General features: G+C 41.7%; 1 protein-coding gene across 9 annotated transcripts in view; it reads right to left on the bottom strand.

Moving 5' to 3' along the window:
• The window catches only part of LOC143034002 (serine/threonine-protein phosphatase 4 regulatory subunit 1-like), a 476,593-nt gene that overhangs the window by 11,983 nt on the left and 444,407 nt on the right, over positions 1-20,203 (bottom strand). For all 9 annotated transcript variants that reach the window (XM_076199815.1, XM_076199813.1, XM_076199814.1 and 6 more), the window contains one exon: positions 9,403-9,786. In XM_076199815.1, the coding sequence (XP_076055930.1) occupies positions 9,403-9,786 (384 nt within the window). The remainder of the gene's footprint in view (positions 1-9,402; positions 9,787-20,203) is intronic.

Here is a 20,203-nt window from a genome sequence, read left to right as displayed (position 1 = left end):
CTTAATGGAGATGCATTTCAAAATTAAGATGAGAGCCATGGATAAATCATTAATGGAATAGTAGTATTTAATGGAAGGAGAGGAAGACTTCTGTATTTACTTAATTTATATCTACAGTGCTCGACAAGGAAGTATGAACGGTTAGCGAGAATGAGTGATGAGGAGAATGAACGAGTCATAAATCAATAAACAAAAGCTCACTTTGTACCTCTAATACTTTGATGGGTAGCCTTTACGTGCAGTGATCTCACGAAGGCGGTTTGGAATGTAAGTGGCATACTTGGCAAGATGTGCAGGGGTTATACTAGCCCAGGATTGGCGAATGGCTGCCTTGAGCTTGGGTACAGAGCTCGTATCTTTACCCTGCAGGTCTTGTTTAATGTGGTTCCACAGGTTTTCTATTGGGTTTATGTCAGGACTATTGCCTGGCCAGTCTGCTATGTAAGGTATATAACAGTCTTTAAGCCACTGAGAAACACTACGAGCAGTGTGGGCTGGGGCGTGATCTTGTTGAAAGATGTTATCACCTGAGCTATTAAAAGAATCCTCCAGGTGGTCATTTAACCTCTTCACTCCGGGGCACATCGCACGTCTGGCAGCATTAGCTGCCCAACGTGCGATGTTGCGTCATAATAATCGCATTATAAAAAATAAAGTCAGTGCTCAATCGTTCGTTCTCTTTCACCCGTGTATTTTGATAACCATAGAAAATATGATGAAGCCAGTTTAGAGAGAATGGAGGTTACATAGGTATGACTACAATAAATATAATCAAGATGCCGACATCGACATCATCAAATACCCACTTGCTCCTCATGCCGCCTACGTAGGCGACCGTATGGAAGTGGTTAAGAGTTCATAATAAACATATTGGTTCACTTTTACATTTTTCGGTAGTACAACAAGGCTCCCAAGTCCTCTTCCACTAAAACTTTCCCATACCATGAGAGAATCAGGGTGTTTCACCGTTTGTTGAACGTACTGGGGGTCAAGAGGGTCGCTACCCACACGCCGATACACGTTTCCACTCCTATTGCCAGTCACAGTAAAGGTGGACTCATCAGTCCAGAGAATATCCAGCCACTTTTCATCATCCCACTGAAGATATTTCTTGCAAAACTCAACCCTACGGCACCTCTGGTTAAGAGTGAGAAGAGGCTTCTTCACCAGGCGGTGGCTTCTGTACCCATGCGGCGGCTAACTGTTCGCACACTAACCTCCCCAAAGAGTCCCGGGTTACTTTCTTGTATTTTTCTGGCGGTAACACATGGATTATGCTCTGTCTCTTGATAACATTAGTAGCACAAGGGGATGTCTTTTTGATGTACTTTTTCCTTGGTTTGTAACCGGGTGTGTCACAGCCACCTTCCTTCTTAAAAATGGCAACCCACTTGCACACAGATGTCTTGCCACCTCTGTCTGCCAAAGACACCGACCCTCTTGACCCCCGGTACGTTCAACAAACAATGAAACACCCTGATTCTCTCATGGTATGGGGAAGTTTTAGTGGAAGAGGACTTGGGAGCCTTGTTGTACTACCGAAAAATGTAAAAGTGAACCAATATGTTTATCATGAACTCTTAAATGACCACCTGGAGGATTCTTTTAATAGCTCAGGTGATAACATCTTTCAACAAGATCACGCCCCAGCCCACACTGCTCATAGTGTTACTCAGTGGCTTAAAGACTGTCATATACCTTACATAGCAGACTGACCAGGCAATAGTCCTGACATAAACCCAATAGAAAACCTGTGGAACCACATTAAACAAGACCTGCAGGGTAAAGATACAAGCTCTGTGCCCAAGCTCGAGGCAGCCATTCACCAATCCTGGGCTAGTATAACCCCTGCACATCTTGCCAAGTATGCCACTTCCATTCCAAACCACCTTCGTGAGATCATTGCACGTAAAGGCCACCCATCAAAGTATTAGAGGTACAAAGTGAGCTTTTGTTTATTGATTTACGACTCATTCATTCTCCTCATCACTCATTCTCGCTAACCATTCGTACTTCCCTGTCGAGCACTGTATTTTAATTTTTATTTACAGATTTATTTTATTTACTTATTTATTTTTTATTTTTTTGGTGGGTGGGAGGAGTGGATAAAAACTGGTGTAGGAAAAGTAAGATTGAGAGGTGCTGAAACAAACTGAATAAGATAGAGTAGGGAAGGAATACCAGAAGCTAAGAGAAGAGAGGGAGGTGGTGAGGAATAGAGGGGTGGTAATAGAAAAATGGATTTGTTTTAATGAGTAAGGGACAAAATATGTAAACAGTAGGTGGAGCAAACAAAATGGGAGGGAATAGGAGGGATACTGGATAGTGGGATGAAAAGTTGAAGGCAGTAGTAGAAGTGAAGCAAACATATGTGGATTGGTTAAAAGGTAGGACTAGGGAAGCTTTGAGAGGTACAGGAAGAGCAAATTAAAACAAGATGAGGGAAGCAAAGAGAAGAGCAGATGTAAAATAGGGCAGTCTTATGACAATTCTTTTTACATACCTATACATATACCAAAGGCTTTTCCCCCCTTACAAGGGAGGTAGCCAAAAAACAAAGGCATAAAAATCCACTCCCACTCATTCCATCCCCGTCCCTCCCTCTTATCTTGGCTCCTCCTGGCTGATGGGTCATCCCTGCATCTTCCCCACTGCCCTGGATCAGAAGCAGTGTTGCAAGACGGAGGACATCCACAGCAAGGCTCCTTCATTAAATCAGTGATCCCCCCTCTCTGTCCTCTAATGCAGAAATGGAGAAGACTGGGAGAAATCCCTTTAGGCTGTGTAAATTTATTTTTCACACATATTCCCATACCCCCATCCCCCACCCACTCCAACTCATGCATCACAGCATCATCCATACACACCCATCCTCCATTCACCCGTCTTCTGTCCTTTCCTGTCCTTCCTCAACAGACATTCCCCTTTTTCCCAATGCCCCTTTTACCTCATCCATCCATTTCATCCTTGGTTGCCCGCTCATATTCACTCCTTCCACACCTCTTTTACTAATCTTTCTTCACTCATTCTTTCCATGTGTCCAAACCATCCCAATACTCTTTCATCAACCCTATCTCCCAACTCCCTTTCCACCCCCATTCTCCTCCTCACCTCCTTGTTTCTCACTCTATCCAGCCTAGTAACCCCTATCATACTTCTCAGGCACCTCATCTCAAACACATTCAAACTCCTCCTCTTTTATGTTCCATGTTTCTGCCCCCATACAGTGCTGTTGGCACAATCACTCCATACAATCTCTTCTTAGCATCCATTCCCAAATGTCTATTTCTCATTACACCTTTTAATCCCCCAAGGCATTTACTTGCTTCTCTCATTCTACATTCTACCTCCATTCCTCCCTTTCCCACCACATTTGCATCCAAGTATCTAAAACTATCCACTTCCTCTAGTCTCTCTCCCTTAATACTCACTTCCAGTCTGCTGCCACTTTCTCCCCTTGTATATCCCATCACCTTACTTTTACCCACATCTATCTTCAACTTCCTTCTTTCGTACACCTTTCCAAACTCTGTCACTAACTTCCTCAATCCCTCCTCTGATCCTGCTACAAGCGCAATGTCGTCAGCAAACAACAATTGGTTTATCTCCCACTTTTTTTCAGTTTTCTTTAACCATCTCCAATCCCCAGCCAACTACCTCTTGCACCACCCCATCCATGTATAAATTGAACAGCTAAGGTGACATAATACATATTCCTTACCAATTACTCCCTGTTCATCTCCTAATCCTCTCAATCAAGACCCTCCCATAAGCCTTCCCAACTTTACTTAACAAACTGATCCCTCTGAAACTACTACAGAAAATTTTGAAAAGAATAAAAGATGTTTTGGAAGGAACTTAAGAGGGAGGGGGTGAGACGTGTAAAGATATTGTAAAGGGTGCAGATGGACAGGTGTTGACCTATGTGATGGTGGTACAGAAATGGACTGATGCAGATGTAAGTGAAAGTGGTATGAGGAAGATGGATAAATTATTTAGAGAGGTATTGAATGTGGGACAGGTCAGGGAGGGTTTGTACTAAATGGTAAAGTTAGGAAAATGACAGTGATGGGAAGGAAAAATGTCAGGGCTACAGGAAAAAATGAGGAAAAAAAATCATTGAAAATTATTAAAGATGGTAATGCACCTGCATTACCTGGGTGTCCTGTGGAGTGTCTGACAAGGGAAAGAATAACTATAGTAGATTGGCTTGTGAGGATGTTTATCAGGTGACTAAGGGAGGGGAATGTGCCAGAGGACTGCTTGTTTAGTTCAGTTTTACAAAAGAAATGGGGAGAAATATGAATGCAAGTTTAAGACAGATCTGTTTGATTGCAGTTACAAAGGCATATGTATGGGTATAAATTGAGAGGATTAGGAAAGAAATAGAGGGGATAACTGATGAGGAACAGTGTGGGTTTAGAAAAGAGGTGAGGATCAAATTTCTGTGGTAAGGCAGATTTGAGAGAAGGCTTTGGCAATAGGTGATGTTTTTTGGGTCTTTATGGGTTTCAAGAAGTCTTATGACATGGTAGACAGGAAGGCACTTTGAGAGGTAATGCAGATATATGGGATTGGGGGATAGTTGCCCAGTTGCACTAAGCAGCTCAAAACAGTATTGACAAGGAAAATATTCCTCATATGTGAGGGGATGGAGAGGGGGGTCACCAATTAAATGAAGCATCCTTGCTGTGGATGTATTTTTACCTAATGGTATTTTACAGGATGAGAGCTATGCTCGTAGTGACCTGTTTTAGTTTCTCTCCACATCCAGTTTGTTCTTAAAATCGTGTATAGTTCTGGCATTTACCGTTTCTCTGTTCAGTTTGTTCCAGGCATCGATCACTCCATGTGGAAAGCTTTTTTTTTCAGGTCTCTTCTGTAATTGTCTTTCTTTAGTTTCTTTTCATGTCCTCTTGTTTCTCTTCTGTCCCACTTTAATAGGTTGTCTCTATCAAGAACTTCCATCCCTTTCATAATTCTGAAAATGGTCAACAAATCGCCTCTTTCACATATTCGTTCCAGTGTTACATGTTTGGCTTTTAGATGTTTTTCTATCTTTTTTTCATTTTTTCTAGGCTTTGTCTCTCCTGGGTCTAGCCTCACTACACCTTTTGTTGAACCAACATCCAGGAGGTGCTCAGATGAGAGGGAGGGTGGGAGGGGTGTGGAGTGTATTTAGGGATGAAATGGGTGGGAGTGTTTTTATGCCTTTCCCTTTTTGGCTACCTCCCTTGGAAGGGGGAAAAAGCCTTGGTATATGTATGTATGTTTTTTTGTTTCATATTTATAAATTCCTTATTTGTACTTTTCTTTGAATATATTCCATTTGTCTTCCATCTTTGTTTCCCCTTTAGAGAATTTATCCCAGATTGTGTTTTGGAATTTTTTCTTAAGTTTTACAAAATCTGTTCTGTTGTACATAAATCTTTCTTCTCTATGTTTATCATTCCTATCTACATTGTTCTGTTCTTTTAATTCAAACTCTATTAATATATGGTCACTCTTTCCAATTGGTGTTTTATACACCATTTTGTCCACAATATCTGGTTCAGAAGTTAATATTAAGTCTAGTTTCGATGGTTCCTTGTTGTTTCTATATCTAGTATTTTCCTTCACCCATTGCGTTATGGTGTATTCGATGGTCATATCCAGTAGAATTTTGCTCCAGAGTTCATCTCCCCCTTTAACTGTCATTTCTTCCCAAATTATGTCTTTTGCATTGAAATCGCTCATGATTACTATGTTTCCACCCTCTTTCAGTAACTCGTTTAGCACATTCATTGTTTCTTCCAGTAATTTAGAATGTTCACTGACCGACCACGCATGGGTTTTTGGTGGTACATACACTGCTACAAATTTTCTGCTATAAATTTTTGTTTGCAATTTTAATCATTACTTCTACATTGCCTTGGCCTTTAATAGTCTTTGTCACATTTAAACCTTTTTGGGTCAATATCATGACACCTCCTCCTTCTTGCTTGTCTGTTCTATTTCTCGCCCAGTGGTTAGACCATGTCCAACTATGCTTGTTGATATCAGTCCTTTCAATTTTGTCTCTACTATGCCCATGATATCAGGTTTTTCTGTTTCTAGTCATTTAGTTTGTTGATTCCAGAAATCATACCATCAATATTTGTGTATGCCACTTTTATTTTCATATTTTCTTTTCTTTTTTGGTTTAAGTTTCCATTTTCTTTATGTACAATTTTTTTCAGTAAGTCCAGCACTTCAAAAAATCTCGTTTTTTTTTTTTGTCTCTGTTCTCTTCTCATTCTGATCATTGGCTTCAATTCTGAGAGCTTTGTCTTTCTCTTTTTCGTCATCACTCATTTCCTTTTGTATCCTTATATGTTTGAATTTCTCGCAGTTTGTGAGTTTGACCGCTTTCAATAATACCTCCTCTGCTATCATTTGTGTTCTTGGTTTTATTTTCAGAGGTCTATGATGTTTTTCTTTAAAATATTTGCCTATCCTGTGTATTTCATCAATTTCTTTATCGAGATTCTGACCTTCCTCCTGTATTTCTTTCAGAATTTCTTTAGTTAATTCCTTCTCCTTTCTCTCTGGTATCGATACATATCATGCTTTTCTTGGATGACATGGATCACAATGCACTTGCCTTTGTCAACTGTATCTCTCACCCAATTTTCCCTCATGTGGAGGGAGTGAACATGAGGGGACGTCCTATGATGAGGTGGATGGATGGGGTGAAGGGGGCTTTGGGGAAGAGGGGAATGTCTGTTGAGGAAGGACGGGAGAGGACAGAAGACGGGGTGAATGGAGAATGGTTGTATATGGATGATGATGTGATGCATGAGGTGGAATGGGTGGGGGGATGAGGTAGTATGTGTGAGCAAAATTTGATGCAGACCAAAGGAATTTCTCCCCGTCTTCTCCTTTTATGCATGGGGGGACGGAGAGTTTTTTTTTTTTTTTTTTTGCCGATTTAGTGAAGTGGCCTTGATGTGGATGTAATGTGACTTGCGACACTGCCTCTGACCCAGGGCAGTGGACAAGGTGCAGGGATGACCCGTTATCCAGGAGGTGCTAAGATAAGAGGGAGGGTGGAGGGGAGTGGAGTGTATTTAGGAATGGAATGGGTGGGAATGATTTTGTCTTTTTCTTTTTGGCTACCTCCCTTGAAAGGGGGAAAAAGCCTTGGTATATGTATGTATGTACTTTCATAACTGTTTCTTTTGTATTTTCCTCCATCTGCTTTTGTAATATTCCTCTAAATGATATTTCTTGATTTTCCTGTTCTTGTTTCCATTGATTTTTTATTTCAACGAGGTCTGTTTCTCTGATTGACTCTGTCACTTTTCCGGTCACTACTTGCAACTGTTTTGACCTTTTTCAGTTCATCATTTTTATTTTTATCCTTTTTTTCATTCTCTCGTTTCCTCTCTTAAGAATTTCAATTTCACTCTTTAGGTCAGCCAAATCTTTGATCGTTTGCTCATCACTCTTTCGCAATGTAATCAATTCCCTGTGAACAGCTCGGTAATCCAGTTTCAAATCTATGATTTCTTCCATCAAGTCATTTATTTTGTGATTTCTCAGTGCATTACTATATCTAATTTCTCTGTCTATATCTAAACTTTTACTTACTTCACCTGGGTGTCTTTGAAATCCTGAAAAGACATTATTTTCCCACCTTGGGTTTTTTCTAGGAGTATCTATTACACAATGGCAATTGGGTATTACACCTCTAGGGCTTTCTACTATACTCACGTCAAATCCTCTCTTTATTGGTTCATTTGTTATTCTCTCTTTACTATCCTTCTCCATTTTGCCAGATCTATACCAAATTCAAGAACTGGAAAATTTTTTTTACCGGTCACGAGTACCATAGTGTATCCATCCTGCACAATAACAACAGGTTTCCTTTGTTATTTGCGACGAAACCGCTAGATAGGTGAGCTCACAACTCAGCATTTCCTTACACTTCAGTGTCTGGATGATATTTATGCTGCGTTTTGCTGCATTGCCTCTGACCCAGGGCAGTGGGTGAGATGCAGAGATGACCCATCATCCAAGAGCCAAGAGGAAGGGAGGGTGGTGAACAGGATTGGAGTATGTGGGGATGAAATGGGTGGGAGTGGATTTATGCCTTTCACTAACTCCCTTGTGATGGGAGGCCATCCACATGTACAGTGTGGACAGGTCTGTATGTCATCACAATATACATGTCACATCCTGGTCATGAAGGGGTTAAGGGCAGTCATGAGTTTGTACAATAATAGTAGAACTTGTTTTAGGTTTGAGAAACATACTAGTGAGTGGGCTGGGGTTGAAGGTGGGGCTGCAATAGAGTTGTGTTTTGTTGCTATAGCTGTTCAATGTGAACATGGATAGGAGGATGGTATGGGAGGTTAATGCGAGGGTGATGGGCAGAGGAGTGGAGATGGTTAGAGACTGTAGGGAAGTGAGTGGAGAGCCAATTGTTGTTTGCTGATGACAATGTGCTTGTGGTTGGGTCAGACGAGGGTTTCTCAGTATTGGAATTTCTGGAGGTATGTGTGACAGGAAGAAGTTGAAAGTAAATGTGGGTAAAAGCAAGGTGACGAAATGCAAATGAGGAGAGGATGACATTAAGTTAAAGGTAAGTCTTATATGAGAGGTTAGAGGATACTTTTAGGAATCTAGGGCCATATGGAGAAGTGGGGGCAGAGGTAATCTATGGAGTGAGGGAAGCAAATAAATATCTTGGGGAATTGAAGTGTCATGAGAAATATGTACTTGGGAAAGGATACAAAGGGAAGATTATATGAAGGGGTGATTATAACTGACACTGTGTGGGGCAGACTTGCAATTTAAGGTGGTTGTAGAGGAGAAATTTAAATGTTTGAGAAGTATGGTGGGGATTACGAGGATGGAAGGTGAGAAATAAAGGAAGGAGAGGAAGGATGGAAAGAGCAAGGAAAGACTAGCAAAGAGTGTGGAAGACAGAGGTGGATGGATTAAGGGGAGGCCTCAGAAGGAAATGGATGGATGGATGCTGTGAAGGGGGCCTCCAGTAAAAGAGGAATGTCTGTTAAGCACAGAAGGGAAAAGTCTTGTGATACATGTGAGTGCAGAATTGCTATGAATGGAGGATAAACTGATATGGTCCAAGGGAACCTCTCCTAGTCTTCACATGAGGGGACAAGTACAGAGGATCATCATGTAAATGAAGTTATGGATGTGCTGCGTGTTACTGCATTGCTCAGGATGGGCAGGGACAGATGACCCTACACCTATGTGGAGGCAAGATAAAAAGGAAAAAAAGGTGACAGATGGGAGTAGGATGGGTAGGGGATGATTTGAAGCCTTGGCTGGATACTTCTTTTATGAGGAGAAAGAAGCCTTTGGTATAAAGATTTGTCTTAAACATAACATTTATTTTCATGAAATACACACCTTAGGTACAATGTCCTGAGTAAGGCTGTTGTCATTAGAGCTTCCTAAATCCATTGGTGGACTGAACATATTTGATTCTAGAGAAACCTGTGAGCTGATTGTAAATGGATCTCGCCTATGTTGAGGAACAATGCCATCATCCAAGCGAGGAGCTGCCATACTGGGAAATACACTATCACTTGGTGACATCACATCCATCTCTCGTTTTTTAATTTCAGTAACTGTACCTCCTGAAAGCCCAACTTGAGCTTGTGTGAACCGAGATGCAAGAATGGATGGCTGAGCTTGGTGTTTTTGTTGCACTGATGTGACAGAAGCAGCACACACTTGGGCATATGTGGCCTGCTGAGGTCCTGACACCTCAACAACTTCACTTTTCTCAACCTGAAATATATAAGTGTTCATTTTCAACAATCTTTGAATTTGTAGAAAAACTAGATATAATTCTATAGAAACACAAAAATAATCTACAATTCAATGGGGACAAGTTCAAACTCCTGAGGCATGACAACAAAGTACTACAAATGACCACCAGTTACAATGCCACCTTAAGTGCATTACTAGCCAAAGACTTAATAAAGATCTTGGCATTGATACTAAGCTATGAGGGTACCTTTCAGGGGCATATCAACACCATGCCTACATCCAATAGCTTAAGTGGGTGTATCCCCCACGTTTACACAAATAGGTAAGACATCCCAGCATTTGCCAAACACCACCATGACTCACGATAGCACAATTTGAATAGCCTGCTTGGCCATGTCAACAGTGTTTGGAGAGGGCCTGAGAACCTGACCTATTTTTTCCGATAAGACCTGTTATTTGTCCAACAGGAATTTCATCCTGCACGATGTCTAAGAAACCTAACACTCGTGTTTGGCAAGGTCTGACTGTGTATATGTATATGTAAGGGGGAAAAGCCTTTGGTATATTATGTATGTACATATGTATATACATACACACACATAGAGGGATTAGAAATATAAATGTAGTGGTATTGCAAGACCTTAATGCTTGGGTAGGAAATGAACCAATTGATTGAGTGGTTGGGAAGTGTGGAGTTCTAGGAAAAAATCAGTGGTGAGTAGATGGTGGAGATGTGTCTAAGAGCGGTGATTATAGCAAATACAGTGTTTAGGAAGAAAGTCAAGCATATGTACACAAGGGAGAGGGTGGTGGATGGAAGGGTGGTAACCTGAAGTATAGTAGGAAGAGTGAAGGATGTACATGTTCTATGGGAAGAGAGTGGGGGAATATCAGATAAGTTTTTGGAAAGTAAATTGAGAGGAGAGGATAAATGGAGAAAGGAAAAGGACAGAGGGTAGGGAGGTGCTCCAAGTAAACTGCTTAAATGAGGGAGAAAAGGAAAAGTACAAGAAGCTGGGAGAGGAGTGGGAGAAAGTGAGGACAGAGTAGAACTAGGAGTGGAGAGGAATGGGGATTGTTCAAGGAGGGAGTCACAAGGTGTGTAAAGATGGTGTGAGGAACAAGGAGGATGGGATGAAATAAAAGGAAGGGTAGTGAGTGGCAAGATGAGGAAGCAAAGAAGGTTGTAGAAGAGAAGAAGCGAGCTTTCACCCAATGGTTACAAAATACTGTAGGACAAGGGAATCATGAGAGGTACAAAGAAAAGAGAAATAAAGCATAAGATAAAGGAGGCAGAGTATGAAAGACAATTTGGAAAGTAATAAAAAATGTTTTGGAAAGAAATTAAGAGAGGAAGAGGAGGCAAATCAGGTAGAGAAGAAAAGGTAAAAGGTGAAGATAGAGAGATTATAATGGAAGAGAAGGCAGTAAGAGGAAGATGGGCAGAGTATTTTAGGTAGTTGCTAGATGTGAAGGATAGGGAGGGAAAGATAGTTGCAGTGGGAAGTGCTGAGAAAAGGATTGTAGTGAGTGAGGAAAATGGAGGAGAAATAAGGAAAGATGAAGTGAAGGCAGTTGTTAAGATGATGAGAATGAGTCACATGGGTTGGATGGATGTCATACAGAATGTCTAAAAAAAAAAAAAAAAAAAAGGAGGTACAGTGATGGTGGACTGGCTGAACATAAGAACAAAGGAGACTACAAGGAAGAAAGGCCTACACTAGGCAGCTCCTTATCCATCACCACCTGTCATCCCCATCCATAGAGTTGTCTAATCGTTTTTTAAAACAACTGATAGTTTCAGCGCTTACTACATGGTTACTAAGTTTATTCCATTCATCGACCACCCTATTAGTAAACCAATTCTTGCCTATTTCCTGCCTATTTCCTTCTTAAATCTAAATTTGTCCAGTTTATACCCATTACTGCGAGTCCTGCCCTGTTGTTTTATTATGATGACCTTGTTTGCATCACGCCTTTGATCCACTTGAACACTTTTATTAGATCACCCCGTACTCTGCGTCTTTCCAGAGAGTGTAAGTTTAGGTGCCTAAGCCTCTCTTTGTAAGGCAAATTTCTGAGTCCATGTATCATTTTGGTCATTCTTCTCTGTACTGATTCTAGTGAATTTATGTCCATTCTGTAGGACGGAGACCAAAACTGTACCGCATAGTCAAGGATGGGTCTATCGCTAGAGTTTAATAATTACCTCTGCACTTCTATTCGTTACCATCCTAGCAATGAAGCCTAATGCTCTGTTAGCTTTATTTCTGACACTAATCCACTGCTTCCTGGTTTTAAGGTCCAGACTCACCAGAACTCCCAAGTCCCTCTCGCACTCAGATTTTTCTAAAAATGTGTTATCTAAGTTGTATCAATTTTCGGGGTTGTGTAGCCCTATGTTTAACACGCTACACTTAGAGATGTTGAAGTTAATTTGCCATTTCACTGACCATGTTAACATTTATTAAGATCATCCAGCAGAATCTGGGCGGCATCTCCTGACCTAATTAGGCGTCCTATTTTAGTGTCATCCGCAAACTTACTAACATCACTATTTATCCCATTGTCTAAGTTGTTTATGTACATAATGAACAAGGGACCCAAAACCGAGCCCTGGGGGACCCCGCTAGTAACATTGCCCCACCTAGATTTTATTCCATTTATGGTGACCCACTGTTTTCTGGCTGGTGAGGTTATTTAATGTTTAAGAGAGGGTAGAGTACAAGAGGACTGGAGGAGTGCCTGTATAGTTCCACTTTACAAGGGGAAAGGGGACAAGTGTGAGTGTAGTAGTTTAAGAGGGGTCAGCTTAAATGTAGTTGGGAAGGGTTGTTGTTGTTGTTGTCGTTCCCTAGACTGTCTGTCCGAGCAGTCCCGTCTCCCCAAGGAAGGCCACAGCCGAAACTGGGTTTTCCCACAAATCCTTTATAGAGTGTATGTTGTGTTGTTTGCGTGCATGATTGTGTATAATGCAGTCTTCCATTATGTGTTGTATGGTATGGGGTGAAGTGTTACATCCTGGGCAGCTGTTCACAACACGGTCGTCCAGCCTCTTCTGGTAGCTTAGAAGTGCTGGGTGGTGACCGCATCGCAGTCTGGCCAAGTGGACTCTGTCCTTTCGTGGGAGAGAGGATTCAGAAGGGTGGATATCAGGGGGTCTGGCATGCAGCAGTGTGTTGTCTTTCAGTGTGTTAATGGAGCGGTGAGTGATATGATTATGAATATGTTTCCGGAGGCTGGTATTTGGTGGTTGTGGAGGAAGAGAAGAGAGTATCTGTGCGTAATAAAGGTCTTTGGGTGTAGTTTTAATGTTTCTTGGTGTGTGTGGGTGTTCTGCTATGTAGTGTAGCGGGTGTGATGTGTTTGTGGTGGCTGCAGCAAGTGTTTGTGTGCCTCTCATGTCGAGGTGGTCCTTGACTTTGAGGACTTTTGTTTCATGGTGTAAATGGTCTGTAGGTGTTGTATTTGTGCAGCCTGTAATTGTTTTTAGGGCTTTGTTTTGTATGATTTGAAGGGTGTTGTGGTGTGTCTCACTGAGATTAGGAGCCCATGCAGGACTCGCATAATTCATCACTGAGCGTATGCATTGTTTGTATATTGTTATATTAGTTTCTTTGTTTTGTCCAAATGTTGTTCCAGTGATTGACTTAAGTGCGTTAAGTCTAGGTGTGCATTTGTTTTTTATGTTTGTGAGGTGTTGTTTGAAAGACATGGATGTATCGTATGTTACACCAAGAATTTTCGGTGTGTTGTGTGTGGTATTAGAGTGTTGTTGATGTAGAGATGAGGTATGTATTTGTGTTCTTTTGTCCAGTTGGTGAGAAGTGTTGCTGTAGATTTGGTTGGAGCTATTTTGAGTCTGTTTGTGATGAACCATGTGTTGTGTGTCAAGGTAAGGCTGGATTATTTCTGCAGCTTTGTCTGTGTTACGATGTGTGCATGTGATTGTTATGTCATCTGCGTAGGAAGAGATTTGTATTTCTGAGGTGTCTGGTGTGGGTAAGTCATGCATGTATAGATTAAATAATGTGGGGGATAGAACTGAGCCCTGTGGTACTCCGTTCTTAATGTTTCTGATGTGCGATGATTGGCCATTATATGACACATGAGCATTCCTGCCTGCCAGATAATTGGCCAGCCATCTTTTGGTGTTATTGTGCATGTCTGTGTTATATATTTTATTTGTTAGGTTGTGGCGGGGGATAGCATCAAAAGCTTTACTAATGTCCAATGTTATAAGAAGTGTTCTGTGGTGGGGCCTATCTGAATTGATGCCATCTAAAATTCTTTGTGTGAGGTTTGTCAGAAGAGTGTTTGTGGAGTGTAGTGGCCTAAAACCGTGTTGTGAGTCAGCAAGGGGAATATATGGTGTGACAAGTTTAAGTATTAGGCGTTCAATGACTTTAGAGGGGGTGCAGAGAAGTGTGATTGGGCGGTGCGATGTTGGGATTGTTGGGTCTTTGTTCGGTTTTGGAATGGTGATTATTTTACCATGCTTCCAGATGTCGGGTATAGTGTTGTGTGAATAGCTGTAGTTTGCAATGTTTGTGAGTGCGTGTATACCTTGTGGTCCAATGTGTTTTAGGTGGATGTTGCTTATGTTATCAGGGCCACAGGCAGATGAGTGCTTGAGATTATGCATTATGAGTTTTGTCTGACTGTCTATGAAGGGTGTATAGTCTGAGTCTGTGGGGAAGTCTTTCTTACGTCGAATGGTGCGTCGGTCGTCAGGGTGAGATGTAAGATGGCTCGTCTGTGCAAAATGACGTACGAGTGCGTTTGCTTGTTGTCTGTTTGAGGGTAGATTATCTGTTGTTGTGATTATTGCTGCGTGAGAGCGTGTAGTGTTATGGGAAGGGTTATGGGAGGGTCTTGACTGAGAGGATTAGGAGAGGAACAGTGTGGGTTTAGGGCAGGTTAGGGTTGCATAGATCAGATTTTTGTGGTAAGACGTATGTGAGAAAGCTATGGGAAAAAAGGTAAGGATGTTTTGCACTGTGGGAGGTATTGCAGATATATGGAATAGGACAAAAGCTCTTTAGAGCAGTCAAGAGTTTTTACGAGAGTAGTATAGCTTGTAATAGGATTAGAAATGGAAAGAATGAGTGGTTTGAGGTAAAGGTGGGACTTCGTCAGGGATGTGTTATGTCATCCTGGCTTTTCAATTTCTCATGGGTGGTGTGAGAGGTAAATGCAAGGGTAATGGGTTGGGGGATGGGGGGTGAGGTATGTGTGAGCAAATTTTGACGCAGCCCGAAGGGATTTCTCCCCGTCTTCTCCTTTTATGCATGGGGGGACGGAGAGGGGGGGGGGTCACTGATTTAATGAAGCAGCCTTGCTCTGGATGTGCTGTGTCTTGCGACACTGCTTCTGACCCAGGGCAGTGGACAAGGTGCAGGGTAGACCCGTCATCCAGGAGGTGCTAAGATGAAAGGGAGGGTGGAGGGGTGTAGAGTGTATTCAGGGATGGAATGGGTGGGAATGATTTTATGCCTTTTCCTTTTTGGCTACCTCCCTTGTATGGGGGGAAAAAGCCTTGGTATGTGTATGTATGTAATGGGTTGGGAATTGAAGATGGTTAAAGAAAATGAAGAAAAATGGGAGATAAGCCAGTTGTTGTTTGCCGACACTGTACTTGTAGCAGGATCAGAGGAGGTACAAGGGGAGAAAGTGGCAGCAGGCTGGAAGTAAGTATTAACCCCTTCATTCTGGGGCAAATCGCATGTCTGGCAGCATTAGCTGCCCGACGTGCGATGTTGCGTCATAATAATCACATTATAAAAAATAAAGTCAGTGCTCAATCTTTCGTTCTCTTTCACCCATGAATTTTGATAACCATAGAAAATATGATGAAGCCAGTTTAGAGAGAATGGAGGTTACGTAGGTATGACTACAATAAATATAATCAAGACGCCGACATTGGCATCATCGCGTACCCACTTGCTCCTCATGACGCCTACATAGGCGTCACCGTATGGAAGTGGTTAAGGGAGAGAGACTGGAGGAAGTGGATACGTTTAGACACTTGGGTGCAAATGTGGCAGGAAAAGGAGTGGAGGTGGAGATAGAATGTAGATTGAGAGAAGTAAATGCCTTGGGGTATTAAAAAGTGTATTGAGTAATAGACATTTGGGAATGGATGCTAACAGGAAATTATATGAAAGAAGGATTGTGCCAATAGCACTGTATGGGACAAAAACATGGAACATAAGAGAGGAACAGTTTGTGTTTGAGATGAGGTGCCTGAGAAGTATGGTAGGGGTTACTAGGCTGGATAGAGTGAGAATTGAGGTGAGGATGAGAATAGGGGTGGAAAGGGAGTTGGGAGATAGGGTTGATGAAAGAGTATTGGGATGGTTTGTACACATGGAATGAATTTTATTAGAAAAATGAAGGCATAAGCTTTGGCTATTAGAATCAATAGAATAAAAAATTATTTATGCTTGTATTTTTCATATGATTAACATACAAGTGAGTGCCATATTAATACATTCTCTGTCAATTACACATATTTTTCACAATTGTGTTAATTATATGAAAAATACAAGCATTAAAAGAAAATAAATAAGAAAAATAAATAAATAAAAAATACATATACTAAGGGCTTTTTCCCCCTACACAGGGGGTAGCCAAAAAGAAAAAGATATTGAAACCACTCCCACCCATTCCATTTCCTATATATTTCACTCCCCTCCACCCTCCTCCTTATCTTGGCACCTCCTGGATGATGGGTCATCCCTGCATCCTATCCGCTGCCCTGGGTTAGAAGTAGTGTCGCAAGACACAGCACATCCACAGCAAGGTCGCCTCATAAATTCGGTGACCCCCCCTCTCTGTCCCCCCATGCAGAAAAGGAGAAGATGGGAAGAAATCCCTTTGGGCTGCATCAAATTTTTTTCTCATACATACTACCTCACTCCCCATCCCCCACCCACTCCCCCTCATGCATCACAGCATCATCTATACACAACCCCTCTCCATTCACCTCCATCTTCTGTCCTCTCCCATCCTTCCTCAACAGACATTCCTTCCTTTTGTAATGCCACTTTCACCCCATTCATCCATCTCATCCTAGGATGCCACCTTATATTCCCTCCTTCCACCGCTGCCTTCCACACTTCTTTCACCAATCTTTCTTCACTCATTCTTTCCATGTGTCCAAACCATCCTAATACTCTTTCATCAACCCTATCTCCCAGTTCCCTTTCCACCCCTGTTCTCCTCCTCACCTCCTCATTTCTCACTTTATCTAGCCTAGTAACCCCTATCATACTTCTCAGACATTTCATCTCAAACTCCTTCTCTCTTCCTCTCTCATGTTCCATGTTTCTGCCCAGTACAAAGCTGTTGGCACAATCACTCCTTCATATAACCTCCTCTTAGCATCCATTCCCAGATGTCTATTTCTCATTACACTTTTCAATCCACCAAGGCATTTACTCACTTCTCTCAAGCTACATTCTACCTCCACCCCCACTCCTTATACGGTAATTCTTTATCTGGTAAATTTACAGTAACGGTATTAGGTAATTACTACCCTCGATTCTACTTACGGCAAGAAAAATTCACTGATACGGTACCTGCTCGTGTTTTGTTTACACTGTACCGTAGCGCCACCACAAGAAACAGTCTCTTCCCACATTTCCCTTTGAACACAAGTTAAATCCTTACAGTGTGTTTTTTGTGGATATTATTATCACGACGCACAGTGATACACCCATAATGGCCACAAAATGTTCTGCAGACACTGCTGGAGTTGAAAAGGCAAAGCGAAAGAGTAGTCTGACATTGGAGGTAAAATTAGATATTTTGAGGAGGAAAGAGCAGGGAGAAGGTACGTCTGCCATAAGTTGAAACTTGGGCCTAGCCCAGTTGACAGTCTGGACAGTATTGAAGAATTGTGACGCTATAAAAAAAGATGGGGAGAATGCAATGCATCTGAAGAGCAAATTGCTAACAAAACACCATGAGCCAATAATGGATAAGATGGAAAGGTTGCTGAAAATGTGGAGGGACATCATCTGATAGAATACATGGCGAGTGTAAGGTAAATAACATTTTCAGTTTATTTCTTTTGTGCAGTACTTTACATTTTCTTGTGACTATTTTCATGTCTGTGGGGTGACTTTCGACGTGAAGAAAGATTAGTAAAAGAAGTGTGGAAGGCAGAGGTGAAAGGAGTGAATATGAGGGGGTGTCCTAGGATGAGATGGATGGATGAGGTGAAAGGGGCATGTCTGTGGAGGAAGGACAGGAGACGACAGTAGATAGGGGTGAATGGAGAAGGGTTGTGTATGGATGATACTGTGATGCATGAGGGGGAGTGGGTGGGGGATGAGGAAGTATGTATGAGAAAAAATTTGACGCAGCCCGAAGGGATTTCTCCCCATCTTCTCCTTTTCTGCATGGGGGGACGGAGAGAGGGGGTCGCCGAATTTATGAAGCGGCCTTGCTGTGGATGTGCTGTGTCTTGTGACACTAATTCTGACCCAGGGCAGTGGATAGGATGCAGGGATGACCCATCATCCAGGAGGGAGGAGGGAGGAGGGTGGAGGGGAGTGAAATATATAGGAAATGGAATGGGTGGGAGTGGTTTCTATGCCTTTTTCTTTTTGGCTACCCCCCTTGTAGGGGAAAAAGCCTTTGGTATATGTATGTATGTATAATGGGTTCAATATATAGTAATTTCAATTTGTGGTAAGGTTTTCAGGAACACATATGTAATGTAAAATGAGGACTTACTGTAAAATAAAATCTAATTGCCAAAGCTTATGCCTTCATTGTTCTCATCTATATATATATAATATATATATATATATATATATATATTTTTTTTTTTTATACCCCAGGGGTATTTTTTTTATAAAGAGGGATTTTTTCTTTCAATCTAGAGTTCTAAAACAAACTTTGATACTTGGATTCATTGTCTTTTTCTGATTCTAAATATATATACATTTATATAACTATGACTTTTATTACCCTAGTTATTGGTTGCCAAATGTTAGTGACTTCTCATATGACCTCAAAATATCTGAAGTCATATCTCCTGAACGGTTGTTCAGATTGACCTTAAAATCTCAGAAATGTATTTAGAGCCCTAAAACTATAAATAAACAAAATTTCAGCTAAATCAGAGATATGAGGGTGTTAGGCACTTGTTGATCTAACAAAGAATGCCCAGGAAGAAATATGAGGTATTTATTGTGAGGAGAACTGGGGTGGAAAGGGAGTTGGGAGATAGGGTTGATGAAAGGGTATTAGGATGGTTTGGACACATGGAAAGAATGAGTGAAGGAAGACTAGTAAAAGAGGTATGGAAGGTAGATGTGGAGGGAGTGAACATGAGGGGACGTCCTATGATGAGATGGATGGATGGGGTGAAGGGGGCTTTGGGGAAGAGGGGAATGTCTGTTGAGGATGGACGGGAGAGGACAGAAGACAGGGGGTGAATGGAGAATGGTTGTATATGGATGGTGTTGTGATGCATGAAGTGGAATGGGTGGGGGGTTGGGGGGGGTGAGGTAGTGTGTGTGAGCAAAATTTGACACAGCCCAAAGGAATTTCTCCGTCTTCTCCTTTTATGCATGGAGGGACGGAGAGGGGGGGTCGCCGATTTAATGAAGCGGCCTTGCTGTGGATGTGCTGTGATTTGTGACACTGCCTCTGGACCAGGGCAGTGGACAAGGTGCAGGGATGACCTGTCATCCAGGAGGTGCTAAGATAAGAGAGGGTGGATGGGAGTGGAGTGTATTTAGGGAGTGAATGGGTGGGAATTTTTTATGCCTTTTTCTTTTTGGCTACCTCCCCTGAAAGAGGGAAAAAGCCTTGGTATATGTATATGTATGTATGAATGAAACCATAGTTTAACCTCTTCCATACGGTGACGCCTACGTAGGCGTTCATGAGGAGCAAGTGAGTATACGAGGATCCCGATGTCAGCGTCTTGATTATATTTATTGTAGTTGTACCTGCGTGGCCCCCATACTCTGTAAACTGGCTTCATCATATTTTCTATGGTTATCAAAATTCACGGGTGAAAGAGAACGAGCGATAGAGCAGCGACTCTATTTTTTATAATGCGAGTATTATGACGCCCGTATTGAAGGGGTTGAGATTAATATTTTCCCTTGACAACCACTAATATTCTTATGCTACATGGGATTTCGTGTGTCTGGCTTTCCACTGATGATAAGACATGCTCATACAGTGCTGTAATTTTTTTTTTTAATTGGGTTGTGGAGCACCATGAATGGACTGAAGGGTCTGACAAAGCCAAAAACTTTATGACCCACTCTTTTATGAAGTGAAGTAGGGCAAAATGAAGTTGTTGCATACACTAAACAGAGACCATGTCAGCAAAATTTCACTACTTTCTTTTAAAATACATTTTAAATAGGGTGTTGTTGCAGAGCTATCTGACAACAAATATGGC

This window comes from Oratosquilla oratoria, chromosome 16, assembly GCF_046742065.1.
Source record: "Oratosquilla oratoria isolate Oo_2021 chromosome 16, ASM4674206v1, whole genome shotgun sequence".
Lineage (NCBI taxonomy): Eukaryota > Metazoa > Arthropoda > Malacostraca > Stomatopoda > Squillidae > Oratosquilla > Oratosquilla oratoria.
Note: the sequence above shows the minus strand (reverse complement) of the source record. Positions and strands in the feature narration are given on the sequence as shown.